Genomic DNA, 17,912 nt, shown 5'->3' on the forward strand with positions numbered 1-17,912 from the left:
GGGTTTTCTCTAGTGGTGAGCGGGAGCTACTCTTTGTTGCATTGCGTGGGCTTCTCATTATCGTGGCTTCTCCTGTTGTGGAGCACAGGCTCTAGGCGCACAGGCTTCAGCAGTTGTGGCACGTGGGCTCAGTAGTTGTGGCTTGCAGGCTCTAGAGTGCAGGCTCAGTAGTTGTGGTCCACGGGCTTAGTTGCTCCGCGGCATGTGGGATCTTCCCGGACCAGGGCTCGAACCCGTGTCCCTTGCATTGGCAGGTAGATTCTTAACCACTGTGCCACCAGGGGAGACCTATGAGGCAGATATTATTCTCATTTTACATGTAAGATAATTGAGGCACAGAGAATTAAATAACTGCCCAAGGTCACACAGCTAGTAAGTGGCCAAGCTTGGATTTGGATCTAAGCACGTTGGACTCCAGTTCCTATGCCTCATGCTTCCTAATATTTACTAGCCAAAAAAAAAAAAAAAAAAGAAGAAGAAGAAAAAGAAGTATAAGAAGAGGCTATTTCTTTTCTCAGGAAATGAAATAATTTCCTAAGAATGAAAATTGGTCATGGTAACCAAAAGATACCACATTCATCAATAAGCACTATGTAAATGTAAATTCTCACCCAGTATTTAGATGTAATGCATATGGTAAACAGGGAGATAGACAAATGCCTCAGTCAAGGTCTCTTTATCCTCCTGGGAGACTCTTCAAGTTTATCTTTAAAGACACCCTATCTCTCCAACCCTGTGCAAATCCATCTAACTTCTCTTTAGAATATGAAGGGTTAAACTTCAGAGTCTCTTCCTTGGGCTGTTTAATAAGATTATGATGCCTCTCCTCTATAATTAAGAAAGGAGTCTGAGGCTTTACTGGAGAAGTGTACATATAAGCTGCCAAGAGGTGGGGAGGTAGAAGACATTCCTGCCCATGGTTTTACTAAGCCATTAGAGCTCAGTCTCAGATCCAGACTTGCCCTGGACTATCTGTAGGAACCTTGAGGCAAGGAGGAGGATCCAAGGGAACACACCTCTTCCTTGGGCTGAGAACCCACCACTCATCTAGGACTCTGACATTCTCTCTCATCTTTGAAAAGGTCTCTAAACCAGAAGAAGTTAGAAAAAAAAAAAAAGGAGCTATAGATTGGAATTGTTGGTTAGGGAAGGCTAGGAGTCTGAGTCTTCTGAAAACACGTAATAAGTTTATATTTTCATTCTGGCTCCTAGGCCAGGGGCCTTATGAGACGGTTGAGTATGTGGTGGTTGATGTCTCAAGGCCTTCCCTCCTTATTTGTTTTTATTTATTTATTTTTGGCTGTGTTGGGTCTTCGTTGCTGTGCGCAGGCTTTCTCTAGTTGCGGCGAGTGGGGGCTACTCTTCATTTCGGTGCGCGGGCTTCTCATTGCGGTGGCTTCTCTTGTTGCAGAGCATGGGCTCTAGGTGCGTGGGCTTCAGTAATAGTGGCATGCAGGCTCAGTAGTTGTGGCTCACAGGCTCTAGAGCACAGGCTCGGTAGTTGTGGTGCATGGGCTTAGCTGCTCCACGGCATGTGGGATCTTCCCAGACCAGGGCTTGAACCCGTGTTCCCTGCATTGGCAGGTGGATTCTTAACCACTGTGCCACCAGGGAAGTCCCTCCTTATTTGTTTTTTAACTATTAAAAAAAAAATTCAAGTATAGTTAATTTACAATGTTCAAGTGTACAGCAAAGTGATTCAGTTTTACCTTGTTATTTTTTATGGTTCTGGGAAATACCAAATTCTCTCCTCTGGTCACATGTTAGCTACTCCCAACGGATATATTTGTCAGGATCAAGTCCATACACCTTCAGATGGCGAATGAGGACCCTCAATATCTGGGCCCAACCTCTCTCCAGCCTCCTGAACTGCCACTCCTCCCTATGCACTAGATTTGAGGAATTGCTTGCAGGTTCCTGTGGATACCACATTCTACCCATCCATTTCTCTTCTCTCCTCTCTATTCAGCCTTTTAGGACTGGTTCAAAAGTCACAAATATGGTAACTACTTGCTTACATACACACCCCACCTCCTAATCCTCTTTAGACTGATTCTTCCCCCCAGGCAGAAATGTCTTATTCTACTTTTTTTTTTTTTAAAAAAAATTTATTTATTTATTTAATTTAAGAAGTCCTTCTTATTCTACTTTGTATTTCTAGCCTAGCATATAACAAAAATTTCATAAAGCTTTTCTAGTAAGAAAGACATATGGACCAAAAGTTTTGAGTAACTAAATACTTTATTTGAACCACCCCAAGAGCTAAATTATTTGTTTTCCTTGCTTCACAGAATGCTATTTTCATCTTGTGGTAAAAAAACACATTTTTCCCTAGGATGCTAAGACAACAATTTTTACAAATATTGATACAAGCCAGTTGTCCTTTTTGTCTTCTGAGCCCCCAGTGAGTTTCCTACTGACCACGGTCTCAGTATCCATTAGAAATATTTTTAGGGAATGTGTAGGGGAAGGGACAGATGAGGTGCTTTCAAAACTTAGTATGCCACGAATTTTAATGACAATCAGAATTTTTCTCTGGAAAAGTTTAGAGAGAAAGTAATGTCTCTGAAAACTTCACTTTTCTTCTTTTTAAACTCCAGAACTCCTCTTCTTTTTCTCTCATTTGCCCAGATACGAACTGAACGGTAACGTAGGCCTTACCCAGATGCCTCCAGCTCTCATCAGACTCCTGCTGACTGGCATCCTGGGGACTCTTAGGGACAAACGTCCTTTTTCTTTAGTGTTTTCTCTACTTAGCAAGTCCAGCCCTTGGCCTCTCCCCTCCCCACCCAGGGAGGAGAACCGGGTGACTGTCCTGCTAACTGGAAGGAATTGGGTGTTGCCGGTCACACAGCCAGGAACTTGAACTCTGCTGAGGAATGGCGCCTGGGCAGCGGCCGACTCCCTAGAGCCATGCTGGCAGCCAGCTCACAGGGCGTCTGGCTACCTGGCAGGGGGGAATCTTCTCCTCCTGACAAAGGGGCAGCTTGTTCAGTCCTTCTCGCCCCGATTCCTCTCATGCTGCTGTTCACTGCATCCCTGAGCCTTTTTTTTTTTTTGGTTTTGTTTTTTTTTTAAATTAATTAATTTATGGCTGTGTTGGGTCTTCGTTTCTGTGCGAGGGCTTTCTCTAGTTGTGGCAAGTGGGGGCCACTCTTCATCGCGGTGCGCGGGCCTCTCACTATCGCGGCCTCACTTGTTGCGGAGCACAGGCTTCAGACGCGCAGGCTCAGTAATTGTGGCTCACGGGCCTAGTTGCTCCGCAGCATGTGGGATCCTCCCAGACCAGGGCTCGAACCCGTGTCCCCTGCATTGGCAGGCAGACCCTCAACCACTGCGCCACCAGGGAAGCCCCTCCCTGAGCCTTTTGGTAACCCTACCTCTCACCAAAGTTTGCAATTTGTGGTAGACTTCAAAACCTCAGGCTTTACCTCTCCAGAGCTGCACTGCCCTGCAATCTGAAAGCCAACAAAGAGGCTCAAGTTTCCTTAACTCCTTTTCTTTCAGGCTCCTGGAGCTGAACTCTTTGGACCTACATACCAGAAAAGCTCTTTTATCCTATCACCGTTTGAAATGTTTCCCCAGCATTTCCGACCTAGAAGCTGACAAAGGAGCTAAACATTCTGTGTTCAGAAACACTCTTCACAGGACACTCACGCTGGGACACCGCTGATCTTCATTTGGGGGAGCCCCTGTTTTCTCAGTTCTAATGGGGACTGATTTTTGCTGTTGTTTACCTTTTTTTGCTCCGTCATGATGACATCTTTCTCCTGCTGCTTTTCTCTCCTCCTTTGCTTTTCTTTTTCTTCCGTAATCTGCCTCTCTCTTGGTGGAATTTTCTCTTTGCTTCCCTCTTTATGCTGTTTTATTTTTTCTAGGTAGCTTGCCCCTTCCTCCCCCTCCTGGAAACTTCTTTGTTCCAGGGTTTCACTAGGAGATTTTATGAATCACTAAAGAGCTTCTAGATTGCTAATCCAGGGATAAGGGCAATTTGTTTCTTCTGTTCTAGATTAGATTCCTGGTCAAGCCTACTTCTTAACTGTGTGCGTAATCTTCATCCCCCTCCTACTGCTCTTTCCACGCTGCTTCATTAATCTGTAACAATCACCCATCGTCCTTCCAGACAAGGAGGCACCTTTTCTCGTTTAAAGTCCTCAAATCTTTAGATTTCTCAGACAGATGGCTGCCCCCAAAATGGCAGATAAAATCTGAGGTACAAAAAAGTTATTAGGAAAAACTTTTCCTTGAGAGTCCTCTGTCTGATTGTTCACATTAGCTATTATTTTGTGGAAAGAGAACTAGATTTAAGAGTCAAAAAAGGGGATTTAAGACTCTGCATTTCCATTGCAGGGGACATGGGTTGGATCCCTGGTTGGGGAACTAAGATCCCACATGCCGTGCGGCCAAAAAAAAAAAAAAAAAGAGCTGGGATGACGTCCTGATTCCTTTTTTAAATCCTTCAAATGTAAAGGGTCATTAAACACTGAGATTTGTTTTGGTCAGTCTATTTTAGGTGGGTCTCGGGGAAAGCTAGCAGCTAGAAAAGGTACAGCAATCCTTGTGGTAACATTTGGCTAAAATTGAGGGTATAAACTGTAGGACTTTTTGAACACAGAGGGTCCTAAGGAATTCTGATTACTTTGGATTTGGGAACCCAGTTTCCGCTGCTGTGGCCCCAGGGAGGTGCTTTGATAAGTGGAATCACTGCAGGTAGGTTCAGCATTCACTTCTCAGGCGAGCCTGAAACCTGTTTTTAAAAAAAACGTGTGTGTGTGGGCCAGAACCAAAGCAGCCTGGGACATTTCAGACGGGCACCACCTCCTCTGGCTGTTTTCAAGGCCATCCAGAGGCCAGGGTCCAGATAAACTGAAAAGTTAAGACAGGACTGCATGGGACTTTCTGCAGACGCGCTTGTAGCACAGAGGGTGGGAGGGAGGAAAGGAAGGAGGGAAGGAGGGCGTTGGGAGCTGAGGCCCCACCTTTCATTCCAGCACCGGCAGAGCAGGAATGACTCACAGGCACGGGTGCTCAGGTTCCCATAGGTGAGGGACTGACTCCCCTCTCCGGAAAAACGCAGTGTGCTTTCCTCCTGGAGTGGCCTTGGCAGGGTGCTGGAGCGCTCGGTCTGCCCGGTCTGGTCTCTGGGGCCAGGGCTGGGTTTCCCTCATGTATGGCAAGAGCCCTATGTGTGCTGTGCTTTTTCTCCTCGGCATACAGCTCACAGGTAAGAGCTCTCGGGCTTCTCTGAGCCTACCTCCTTCACTGCCTACCCTATAAAGTTAGCTAATTGTCGAAGAAGTTGCAAGAGTCTTTTTTTGGAGCCTGAGCCACAGTTGCATTTCGTTTTAGTTTTGACTTTAGTGAAACTGAAGTGGTGGGTTGTTTTGGGGGAGTTGCTTTTGGAAAAACAGATTTAGGTGTGTTCTCAGGTGCCAGTGATTCAGACACAGAGAGGGTTTTCTAATCTCAGGTTACACACCATTTTTTGTGGCTACTCTCAAACTCCCACTGCTGGCAGAACCTGGCACTTCGATTTCTGTGTGTGGGTCTTGTCTGGGGCTCTCGGCAGCACTGGGAAAGCTGAGATTGTTAAGGAGAGAGACCAACTGTGGCTTTGTAACTGCCCCAACATGCACATTCTAAATGTAAATATCATGCTAAAAAAATGCCGTGTGGTATAAAGGTTCCAGCGGCGCAGGCAAGCTAAACTGTCTGGGACTGATTAACTCAGTTTCTGCAGAAGACTAGGAACAGTGTGAAATTCACATAACAAGGACACTTTCTGGAAAACTTACCTGCTAGGGGACCATCAGACACATAACATACAATGCTTAATCTGAATACATGTCTAATTCATGTTCTGATTAGTTCTGATGTTTTGTTTCTGCTTTCAATTTTATTTGCCGATGTTTGTAGTTTGTTACAGCAGTTTTGAAGTGGGTACCATGAGGCTAGGGTATCATGCTTTGGAGAAAGTGAGAGCACTGTGTGGTATTTTTAGTTGTTTAAGGAATGGGAGGGTCAAGGTTGCAGGTAGAAGGAGTATGTAGACTCTGAGTGAAGTGAGTTTGAGTGAGAGCTGGGGCATCTCAGTTCTGTTTGATGCCCTACTCAGACCTTTATTTTGGTAGTGTCAGCAGAAATTCTCTTAATACACATCTCCTGTTAACCCTTCCTTTCCCTTTTTTTTCATTGCAGCTCTTTGGCCAATAGCAGCTGTGGAAATTTACACTCCTCGTGTGCTGGAGGCTGTCAATGGGACCGATGTTCGGTTAAAATGCACTTTCTCCAGCTTTGCCCCTGTGGGTGACACTCTAACAGTGACCTGGAATTTCCGTCCTCGAGATGGGGGGTCTGAGCAGTTTGTAAGTAAGGGTCCCTTGGTTAGGAAAATAAGCCAGTCCATTTCTCCTTGCCCTTCCTGTATTTTTCTTAGCAACAAGCACAGGGTAAAGCTGGGAAACAAATCAACAGACAGAACTGAGAGGCTGGCAAAGGGGAAAGCAAGAGGTTCTTGCAGGAGAGCTGCAGATGGGACAGTCAGGCTTGCTTGCGTTTCTCTTCTGGTCCTGCCATCTCAGCCTCCCTGCCCAGGTACCAAATAAGACCTTTGGCCATTTCTCCTCTCTAGGTTTTCTACTACCATGTGGATCCCTTCAGACCCATGAGTGGGCGTTTCAAGGACCGGGTGGTCTGGGATGGGAACCCTGAGCGGTATGATGTCTCCATCCTCCTCTGGAAGCTACAGTTTGATGACAATGGGACATACACCTGCCAGGTGAAGAACCCACCTGATGTTGATGGGCTGATAGGGGAGATCCAGCTCAGCGTTGTGCACACTGGTAGGTGATGCAGAGAAAAATCGTTTTGGAAAGCGTGAGAGCTTGTAGAAAAGAGAGGGGCAAACTTTTGTGATGGCTGAAAGAGTAGAGAGAAGGACCAACCCTTTGGATCTGGAAACTGCAGAGGGAGAGTGAAGAGTCCTGGGGTAAAAAAGAGAAAGGCTTTGTTTGGCTGTGGAAAGAAACAGAAAATAAAGGGACCTAAGGAATCTGTTACAAAAATGGCATTGAGATCGTGAAAGGGAGAGGAAGCAACCCTCTGATAAAGGCTAACACAATAGGTCCATTCATTCACTCACTTATTCACAAGGTACTATTGAGTACCTACTCTACATCAAGCACTGTCCAAAGTTCTTGACATGTACTATCTCATTTAATTCTCACAACCACTGTTGGAGGCAGATACCAATAAGGGTAGTTATTGTTTATTGAACACTTCCCATGTGCTAGGGGATTTACGTATCATATCTAATTTTTACATATCATATCCATTTATTGTGCTTTTAGTGTGCTCCCCCCCACCCATTTTACTAATGAGGAAATCGATGCTCATAGAGGTTAAGTCACTTGTCCAAAGTCATGGAGCTCATAAATGGAGTCACTCAGAACTCAAACCCAAGCATCTCTGTCTCCAAAATTGTGCTCCAAACTAAGGCACTGTATTGCCTGCAGTTCTATAAAGGACAACCTGGAAAACTGCCAGACAACAAAAAGCAAAGACCATAAAACTTACAAGTTGTAAATCTGGGTTTGAGTACTGCTACAGTTTACCAGCTGTAAATAACTTTTCTTTTTCTCCTGTAAAGTGAGAATAATATAGCAAAGATTATGGTGAGGATAAAATGAAGTAATAAAAATAAAACCCCCCAAACTCTTGAATTGTACTGAAAATTATAATAGTTACCATATATTGAAAGTTTATTATGTGCAGGCACAGCGTGGAACAATTTACATAAGCAATTTTAGTTTTTATAAGAACTCAAGAAGTGAATAATTTTATCTCTATTTTATACATTGAAGAAACAAAGACGTTAATTACCCCAAATCACACAGGACCTGGTACTTTAACCTAGCTGTCTCTGCTGTATGCTCTTAACCAACACACAACATTACTACCCAAAACGTAAAAGCCTATAAAGTGGTATCATTTCCTCCTTTCATTCCTCTTATCATCCTTCAAGGCCCTATCAATAGAGAGCTGTATGATCTTGGAGAAGTCATTTGAGTATTGAAAGAAGTAATGTAATATCTTTGGCTCTCAGTTTCTTATCCTGCAAAATGAACAGGTAGATAAGAACACATGGTTCTTCAACATATTGGGATCACTACTCTTTGAGAACCTAATGAATGCCATAACCCCTGTTTACCACAAACAATGTACACACACAATATGACATGGATTTTTGTGGGCTTGTGCCCTGCTCCCCCCATCTTCCTTCATAGACTCCAGGCTGGGAACCCCTGGGCTAGATATTCTCTAATGTCTTTTCTGGCTCTGAGGGTTCGTTGAAATTTAAATCAGAAATCAAGGTAAAAATTAAGAGACCCAGGCTTCACAGACTCTAGCCTGGTTTAGGGACCCTTCCCTTTGGGTTCTCTCTTGCATCATATATCCACTAGACTATAGTTACTGATTTACTTGTCTATCTTTCCAGTGGGCATGAGTTCCTTGAAGATAATGTCTTTTTTGGCTTTGTATTTCCATCAGAGTCCCTGGAACATAATAGGCCCTTAATAAGCCTGAATAAATGACTGACTGCATGACAGAGGGGAAAAGGATTCGGGGAGAAATAGTTTAGACACTGGATTCGATTAGGTCAGCAATAACCTTACCCCACTAGGTAGCTCAATTGGCCAAGTGGTTCTCAAACTTTTAGCATGCATCAGAATCATCTGGAGGACAAATTAAAACAGATTGCTGGGCCCCCCCCCGTAATTCAGTAGGTCTGGGGTGGGGCCTGATAGAACTTGCATATCAAAGTTTTCAAGTAATTCTGTAGCTGCTACTCCTAAAACCAAAGTTTGAGAACCACTAAAGTAGTCTGTATGTTTTTCCTACTTTTTTTTTTTTTTTTGCCACACCACGCAGCATATGGAATCTTAGTTACCCAACCAGGGATTGAACCTGTGCCCCCTGCATTGGAAACACGGTGTCTTAATCACTGGACCGCCAGGGAAATCCCTGTAAGGCTTTTCTACTGCTACTAGACTTTACAAAATTAATATCGTAGAAGAAAGGAAGATTACATTTCAAGATGAAAATACACCCCTTAAATGATTCCATTTAAGGATGAATATCTTGGGACTTCCCTGGTGGTGCAGTGCTTAAGAATCCACCTGCCAATGCAGGGGACACTGGTTGAGCCCTGGTCCAGGAAGATCCCACATGTCGTGGAGCAACTAAGCCCGTGCACCACAACTACTGAGCCTGTGCTCTAGAGCCCGTGCGCCACAACTACTGAGCCTGCGCTCTAGAGCCCGTGCACCACAACTACTGAGCCTGTGCTCTAGAGCCCGTGAGCCACAACTACTGAGCCTGCGTGCCACAACTACTGAAGCCCGTGCACCTAGAGCCCGTGCTCCACAACAAGAGAAGCCACCGCAATGAGAACTCTGTGCACCGCAACAAAGAACAGGCCCCACTCGCCGCAACTAGAGAAAGCCCGCACACAGCAACAAAGGCACAATGCAGCCAAAAATAAATAAATAAAATAAATAAATTTATTTTTTAAAAAAAGGATGAATATCTTTAGATTTCATTATAGTCTTCCTCTTTTCAGAACCCCAACTTGATCTTTTCTCCTTACAGTACGCTTCTCTGAGATCCACTTCCTGGCTCTGGCCATTGGCTCCGCCTGTGCACTGATGGTCATAATAGTAATTGTGGTGGTCCTCTTCCAGCATTTCCGGAAAAAGCGACGGGCTGAAAGAGCTCATAAAGTGGTGGAGATAAAATCGTAAGGCTGGGCAGTTCTGGGAAAGTCTTCTTTTAACACTGTTTTATGGCAACACTTGGTAATTTATAGTGGGGCTAAATAATTGTTGAACAGATGTTCTTCCTCTTGAGTTTATCTTACATAAAAGAATTCAGATTCACAGGATGGATAAATTAGGGTGTGAATTAGTAACTTTAGCTTTTTTTAAATTGAAGTGTAGTTGATTTACAATGTTGTGTTAGTTTAAGGTGTACAGTAAAGTGATTTATATATATATATATATGTATTCTTTTTCAGATTCTTTTCCCTTATAGGTTAATACAAAATATTGAATATAGTTCTCTGTGCTATACAGTAGGTCCTTGTTTGTTCTCTATTTTATATATTATAGCGTGTATATGTTAACCCCAATCTCCTAATTTATCCCTCCCCACTCTTTCAAACAAACCATAAGTTTGTTTTCTATGTCTGTGGGTCTAGTAACTTTAGTTTCTTAATTTTACAGAAGATTTTATTATAAGCTTTCTTTACTATGCAGGATTTGATATTATAAAAATTTACTTATGTAAAGCTTTTCTAGGATATTCCTCACTTTAAAAAAATAATTAATTAATTAATTTTTGGCTGCGTTGTGTCTTCATTGCTGCACACGGGCTTTCTCTAGTTGCGGTGAGCGGGGGCTACTCTTTGTTGCGGTGCGAGGGCTTCTCATTGCGGTGGCTCCTCTTTGTTGCAGAGCACGGGCTCTAGGCGCACGGGCTTCAGTAGTTGTGGCAGGTGGGCTCAGTAGTTGTGGCTCTCGGGCTCTAGAGTGCAGGCTCAGTAGTTGTGGCACACTGGCTTAGTTGCTCTGCGGCATGTGAGATCTTCCCGGACCGGGGCTTGAACCCGTGTCCCCTGCACTGGCAGCTGGATTCTTAACCACTGTGCCACCAGGGAAGTCCTGGATATTCCTCACTTTTAATGTAAAGCATACATTTCTAAGAACCACTGGGCTGTCAGCAGGGGCTCTATGAATCAGTGCCTAGCAAAGTCAGCCATGCTGATATAAGGTGCTTAATATTTTTTTTATTGAGATAAAATTTACATATAATAGAATTCATTATTTAATGTTCACAAAGTTGCGTAACCATCACCACTAATTCCAGAATATTTTCATCACCTCCACAAAAGAAACTCCATACCCTTTAGCCATCACTCCGTATTTTCCTCTCTCACCTGCCCCTGACAACTACTAATCTGCTTTCTGTCTCTATGGATTTGCCTGTTCGGACATTTCATATAAAGAGGATCATACAATATGTGACCTTTTATGTCTGGCTTCTTTTTTATTTATTTATTTATTTATTTATTTATTTATTTATTTATTTATTTGGCTGCCTTGGGTCTTCGTTGCTGTGTGCGGGCTTTCTCCAGTTGCGGCGAGCGGGGGCTACTCTTCGTTGCGGTGCGCGGGCTTCTCATTGCCGTGGCTCCTCTTTGTTGCAGAGCAGGGGTTCTAGGTGCACAGGCTTCAGTAGTTGTGGCTCACAGGCTCTAGAGCACAGGCTCAGTAGTTGTGGTGCACGGGCTCATTTGCTCCGTGGCATGTGGGATCTTCCCGGACCAGGGCTTGAACCCTTGTCCCCTGCATTGGCAGGCGGATGCTTAACCACTTTACCACCAGGGAAGCCCTGTCTGGCTTCTTTGACTTAGTATAATGCTTTCAAAGTTCATCCATGTTATAGTACTTCATTCTTCCTGTGGCTGCATAATATTCCATTGTATGCATATACCACATTTTGTTTATCCATTCAGTTGATGGACATTTAGGTTTTTCCCACTTTTTGGCTATTTCGATTAATGCTACTATGAACATTCATCTACAAGTTTCATGGGCATATGTTTTCAATTCTCCCGTGTATATAACTAGGAGTGGAATTACTGGGATATGTAGTAACTCTGTGTTACCTTCTTGAGGAATTGCTAGACAGTTTTCCAAAACAGCCGCACCATTTTATATTCCCACCAGCAATGTATGAGGGTTCCAGTTTGTCTACATCCTCAACAGCACTTGTATTGTCTGTCCTTTTGATTATAGCCATCTAGTGGGTGTGAAGTGGTATCTCATTGAGGTTTTCATTTGCATTTTCCTAATGACGCTGAGCATCTTTCCATGTGTTTATTGGCTATTTAAATATCTAATTTGGATATGTATCTATTCAAATATTTTGCCCACTTTAAAATTAGGTTATTTGTCTTTTTATTGTTAAGTTTTAAGAGTTTTAAAAAATATATTTTGGAGTATACAAAAGCGTCTTATTAGATATAGGATTTGCAATTATTTTCTCCCATTCTGTGCGTTGCCTTTACACTATCTTGATTAGCATCCTTTAAATTGTGAAGAAGTCCAATTTATCTTTTTTTCTTTTGTTGCTTGTTTTGTTGGTGTCATATCTAAGAAACCACTGTCTAATCCAAGGTCAGAAAGATTTATGCCTGTTTTCTTCTAAGAGTTTTACAGTTTAGTTCTTACATTTAGGTCTTTGATTCATTTTGAATCAATTCTTGTATATGGTGTGAAGTAGGAGTTCAAATTTATTCTTTTGCAGTTGTAATTTTTCAGCTGTCCCAGCACCATTCGTTTCTTTTCCTCAAGAAATATTTACTATAGTAAATAGAATTGATTTTTAAGGAGACTAATGAACCCAACTCTGAGTTGGTTTGAATAGAATACAATCAATAAAGATGACTTCTAGGTCAGTCTTTTTTTGTTTTTGTTTGTTTTATTTTTTATTTTATGCTTTTCTTTTTTGAATAGGAAGTAGAATTAGAGGTAGAATACTAATGGTAAACTAAGGTGTCTGCTTTAAACCTGGAGTTCCCAAATGATATTCTCTTCTAGAAATATTCTGAAAAGTGTCTAAGTTCAGATACCCAGGGTCATGTGGAGGTATGAGTATTATTAGATAGTGCTAATAGGTTTAGCACTCTGTAAGCTTGGATCTACTCCCAGGTGCATACAATTCTTCCCCAAATTTGGGGGAATATATCTCATCTGAACCTTTGCAGGATTTGCCTCCCTTGCTTCTTGCCTTGTTCCCCTGACATTGGTTTCTGCTTCTATGTTACAGAAAAGAAGAAGAAAAGCTCAACCAAGAAAAAAAGGTTTCTGTTTATTTAGAAGACACAGACTAACATTATTAGATGGTAAGGTTCACAAATGGGTTCATTTCTTTCCTTAGCTTTTTTTGGCTGCATTGGGTCTTCGTTGCTGTGCGTGGGCTTTCTCTAGTTGCGGTGAGCAGGGCCTACTCTTCCTCGCGGTGCGCGGGTTTCTCGTTGCAGTGGCTTCTCTTATTGTGGAGCACGGGCTCTAGGGCAAGGGCTTCAGTAGTTGCAGCACATGGGCCCTAGAGCACATGGGCTTCATAAGTTGCAGCACGTGAGCTCAGTAGTTGTGGCTCTCAGGCTCTGGAGCGCAGGCTCAGTGGCTGTGGCTCACAGGCTTAGTTGCTCCTCGGCATGTGGGATCTTCCTGGACCAGGAATCAAACCCGTGTCCCCTGCACTGGCAGGCGGATTCTTAACCACTGTGCTACCAGGGGAGTCCCTCCTTAGCTTTCTTATATGGCTCATTTCTACTGTGGATCTCCCAGATTATATGATAGGTGTTTCCTGTATGAAATTACAGGAGTTGGGCAGAGAGATGAAAGGCTTCTCTTGTGTTATCGATGGCTTCCCCTTTGAGCGTGTTTTGTGCAAAGGACAGGAAGCTAGACCCTACTACCAGTAACGCTGAGATAATTCTATGATTATTTGAGGCTTTGGGGTTATATTCACCACCACAAAGAATAATAAATTAACTTTCAACATGTAAATAAATTTTTTTAAATGAAAGAATATCTGCTTTTTTTCTTTTGTTTTATTGTAAACTAATCATGGCATTTAAGAGAGTGACTCAATAGATATGCTTGACATTTTGATAGGAGAACTTTTGTATTATTTGGAATTGATTTCTACTCCTCTCATTTAGTTATTGGGACTATGAATCCAATTTTAGTGGTGTGTAGTTTTGTTTTTCCAGTTTTTAGGTTTATTAGGCTTAAAAGGTAGGATGATTTATTTTTCATATGATCACAATTTCTTCTATTCTCTGAAGTAGGTCCACCATTATTATTTGCAAAAGGAGCCACATTTTTTAAAAAAAGTTAATTAATTAATTTTAATTTTTGGTTGTGTTGGGTCTTCGTTTCTGTGCGAGGGCTTTCTCTAGTTGTGGAGAGCGGGGGCCAGTCTTCATCTCAGTGGGCTGGCCTCTCACTGTCGCGGCCTCTCTTGTTGTGGAGCTCAGGCTCCAGACGCGCAGGCTCAGTGGTTGTGGCTCACGGGCCTAGTTACTCCGTGGCATGTGGGATCTTCCCAGACCAGGGCTCGAACCCGTATCCCCTGCATTGGCAAGCAGATTCTCAACCACTGCGCCACCAGGGAAGCCCGCAGGAGCCACATTTTTATAGCCTAAAGCTCCAGTGAAAGTTCTCAAGGATTTATAAAATAGAATATGGAGAAAAATGGTTCTATTGTAAACCTAGAAAAAAAGTTTGGTGTCAGAGAGATTTTTACCAAGGGCTATTTTTAAAATCAAGCAGATTTTCTAATAAGCCAGAGTCATGGAAAATAAAGATGGAGGCTAAGATTGAAAAAAATTTAAGGATTCCAAAAAAGAGGGGATATATTTGCACATATAACTGATTCACTTTGCTGTACAGCAGAAACTAACACAATATTGTAAAGCAATTATACCCCAATTAAAAAAAAAAAAAGATATATAAGGAATTAACACAATCAAGTGCAGTGTACGATCCCTGACTGGATGGATACTAATTTGAATAAACTAGTTGTAAAAAAGATTTGGGGGAAAAAAAAAAAAAAAAAGATTTGGGGGAACAATGGGAAAGTCTTAATGTGAACATTTTCAATCTGGACAATAGGGAATTATTGTTAACTTTTATTGGGTATAATAAGGGTATTGTAGTTACATAGGAAGATGTCCCTATTTTAAAAACGCATATTGGAGTATTTAGGGTTAAAATGTCAGTAATTTGTTTTAAAAACTTTAGCCCCCACCAATATATGTATTTATAGCAAATAAGGCAAAAAAAAAAAAAAAAAAAAACCTTTAAAATTAAGTGATAGTGAATTCCATACACTGCCTTCTTTACTTTTCTGTATATTTGATTTTGTTTATAATAAAGGGGTTGGAGTGATGGTGGGGGCGGGAGAGAGAGAGAGAAGAATGAATGCATGTGAGTGAGCAGCTACGGATCATCCAAGTGTCCATGCAAGGCAGAGACTATGAATTAAGGACACTGACCCTCAGAAATATGTAATAAGGATCAGGAAATTTCTTTTAAAAGTTAAGTTAGAAGAGGACAAATATACTTAAGAATGTTTTCGGGCTTCCCTGGTGGTGCAGTGGTTGAGAATCTGCCTGCCGATGCAGGGGACACGGGTTCGAGCCCTGGTCCGGGAAGATCCCACATGCCACGGAGCAACTGGGCCCGTGAGCCACAACTACTGAGCCTGCGCGTCTGGAGCCTGTGCTCCGCAACAAGAGAGGCCACGATAGTGAGAGGCCCGCGCACCGCGATGAAGAGTGGCCCCCACTTGCCGCAACTAGAGAAAGCCCTCGCACAGAAACGAAGACCCAACACAGCCAAAAATAAATAAATAAATAAATAAATTAAAAAAAAAAAAAGAATGTTTTCCTTCACGATGGAGAATAGATTATATATATATGTATGTATTCATAATGCCAGGTACTCCTATTGCACTCTTGCCATATACATTATCCATTTAAACTTTTATTTCGTATTTCAGGAAGCTGAAGATTTCCAAGAACAAGAACCCTGAGATAAGTTGGAGTTAATGGAAGCTTTTCTTTGGCTTTTCCAGTTGTGACCTGTCTTCCAACCAGCTCTGCAGTATATAACCACCTAGACAAGCAACGTTCCTCTGGTGCCAGCATAGGGCCCTTCTTGAGCAGATACCAGCAGACTCACACACAGCCCTGTTACTAAGGTTTTATTTAATTTCAGAGTACAAATATTGTATTTTTTTCAAATGCTCATTAGCTTTTATATACTAGGAAGCTACATTTTTGCCCTTAAACACTCCTTGTGGATTATGACTTGTATACATATATATTGGCATCAAATGGGATAAAAGTCAACTTGTGTGTCATAACATTTCCTTTAATATATTAGCTTCCTTAGAGCAGCATTCTTGCTACTAAAGTTAACATGTTTACTCTTTCCTTCTCACACTCTCGATTAAAAGGTGAGCTAATTCTCCCAACTGTTTTTGATTGATTAACAGAAAATCCTAAATTCAACCTGTTAAAGAACAGTTTGATTTTTATGGCTCTCCTTAAGTATGGGACACATTTTATCGAATTTCTTTCAATACCCTAGATGGCAGGTTTTTGTTTTTGTTTGTTTTTGGTCAGTTGATCCAAGGTTTACAGTAGTACAAGTCTAAACCACAGAGTAACTAGGGAAGGTTACAGAAATGCTAGTAGATTGACAAACACCACCTCAAGATGAATTGCTTGTCACCTTTTTTCTCTGCTGTGACAAGCAATCAACAGCTCAGAGCTTTCATGAGCAGTGAATGACTGTTTACCTTACTATAGTTTTTCCCCCAATTCAATTATTTATAACAACAGAGCAAAATCTATGCTCATTTGTAGACTGGAATCATTAAGCAGTTAAATGGAAGGTTTCTGAAGGAGTATATTACGACTAAAAAATTTAGAGCTAGTGAAAAAAATCACCCTAAATGATAATAATTTTGTATAGTGTTATACAAAGCTCTGAGAACTGGAAGAGATTAAAATTTTTTCTTTTATTTATTTTTTAATTCAGTTGCTTATTTGGGGGGAGGATTTGGTATGGGGGCAAAGAAATACCAAAACTAACAGAATGAAACCAACTTTGTTTTTTTTTTCTTTTATATTAGTAGATAAAACAAACTTTATAAGTGGGTCATGGAAAGAAGAGTGCTTTTGAAAAAGTGTCTAGTCTCCCAGTGTCTTTCCAAACTTAAGCTACTGCAGCACTTATTTAAAGAAGAGAAAACATCTAAATGTTTAGGAACCTCTCCCTCTACCCCCTGCCCCCCATGTTTACAGCTTGATATTTTCAGTTTTCACCAACTAGGCTGAAGATGTTATTTCTTTTAAAACTGGAATTTCCAAATAGTTTATCTGTATTTAAAGATGATGAACTTTGATATTTTTTCCAATACTAAAAAAAAACCTGGTATAATTTACATATGAACCTTGATTCTGAAATGCATTCCATACCTGTCTCATTTTGCCTTTTATACTGTCTAAAAAAGTACAGTTTCAGTACCCAGTTTTGAAAGTAAAAATTAGATTTAAAGTCTATATTACCTTTCACATTTTCTATTTTTCTCCATAATTCAACCTTTGAAAATATAGTAACTGGGTATTTCTTCAAACAGATGGCTTGGGTGATGTTTCATAAGTGTAAAGAGGTAGTTAAAAACTCATGGAAGGTTTTTCCAGCAAAATTGTAGCTTTTGTGTCTTGGCTAAATATTCAAGTGTTCATATAGCCCGGCTGTTCTGTGTCTTTTACTTGAAGAGAACTTTTGTATTGTAACTTATTTTTTATTGTGCCTTAAACACTATGTAAATAACCTTCAGTAATAAAGCATTACAATTATATAATTTGCTTTTATGCAAATCTAAAATTTTTACATAGCAGGTCACAGAAAACTGATGGGAATACATTTTATCTTCATTGAAAAATTTTCTTAGAGGCAGCCTGGAAGTCAATAATGGATAGAATTAGTTTCTACTGGATAAATAAACCTGTATGAATTTCCACATTGCTTCAAATAACCGAGAATTGGGCACAACCAACTACTTAGTTTGGGGACTCTTTTGAAGGAACAGTATCATCTCTTCCATCTGATACTCTTGCATTACCTTCTTAATAGAGAAAACTACCAGCTTTCAAGTCTAGTAAAGGAATGGGAGTTGAAAAACGGAAAGTTATTAACTTTCCCAAAAGCTGAAGCATATTTTCGTTCCTCTCTTGCTTTCATTAAATATACATAGATTCCAGG

General features: G+C 41.4%; 1 protein-coding gene across 4 annotated transcripts; it reads left to right on the forward strand.

The window, feature by feature from the left end:
* The first annotated feature begins 4,977 nt into the window (after positions 1 to 4,977).
* MPZL2 (myelin protein zero like 2) lies at positions 4,978 to 17,506 on the forward strand. 4 transcript variants are annotated; one of them, XM_036860844.1, is made up of 6 exons: positions 4,978 to 5,224; positions 6,199 to 6,365; positions 6,632 to 6,842; positions 9,652 to 9,799; positions 12,892 to 12,967; positions 15,712 to 17,506. In XM_036860844.1, the coding sequence occupies exons 1-5, from the start codon at positions 5,167 to 5,169 to the stop codon at positions 12,953 to 12,955; spliced, it is 648 nt and encodes a 215-aa protein (XP_036716739.1). In that variant the 5' UTR covers positions 4,978 to 5,166; the 3' UTR covers positions 12,956 to 12,967; positions 15,712 to 17,506. The 4 variants fall into 4 exon arrangements, with proteins under 4 accessions (XP_036716739.1, XP_036716740.1, XP_036716741.1 ...); XM_036860843.1 differs by having other exon boundaries at positions 4,979 to 5,224; positions 15,637 to 17,506; XM_036860845.1 differs by lacking the exon at positions 12,892 to 12,967 and having other exon boundaries at positions 15,637 to 17,506.
* Positions 17,507 to 17,912: the final 406 nt, after the last annotated feature.

Source organism: Balaenoptera musculus, chromosome 8 (assembly GCF_009873245.2).
Source record: "Balaenoptera musculus isolate JJ_BM4_2016_0621 chromosome 8, mBalMus1.pri.v3, whole genome shotgun sequence".
NCBI lineage: Eukaryota > Metazoa > Chordata > Mammalia > Artiodactyla > Balaenopteridae > Balaenoptera > Balaenoptera musculus.

What these genes read in the sequence shown, in the direction of transcription:
- MPZL2 (XM_036860844.1), top strand. Translation starts at nt 5,167, where the DNA reads ATGTATGGCAAGAGCCCTATGTGTGCTGTGCTTTTTCTCCTCGGCATA. An exon ending in CCTCGGCATACAGCTCACAG is followed by an intron (nt 5,225 to 6,198) that starts GTAAGAGCTCTC and finishes TTTTCATTGCAG; the next exon opens with CTCTTTGGCCAATAGCAGCT. An exon ending in GCTCAGCGTTGTGCACACTG is followed by an intron (nt 6,843 to 9,651) that starts GTAGGTGATGCA and finishes TTCTCCTTACAG; the next exon opens with TACGCTTCTCTGAGATCCAC.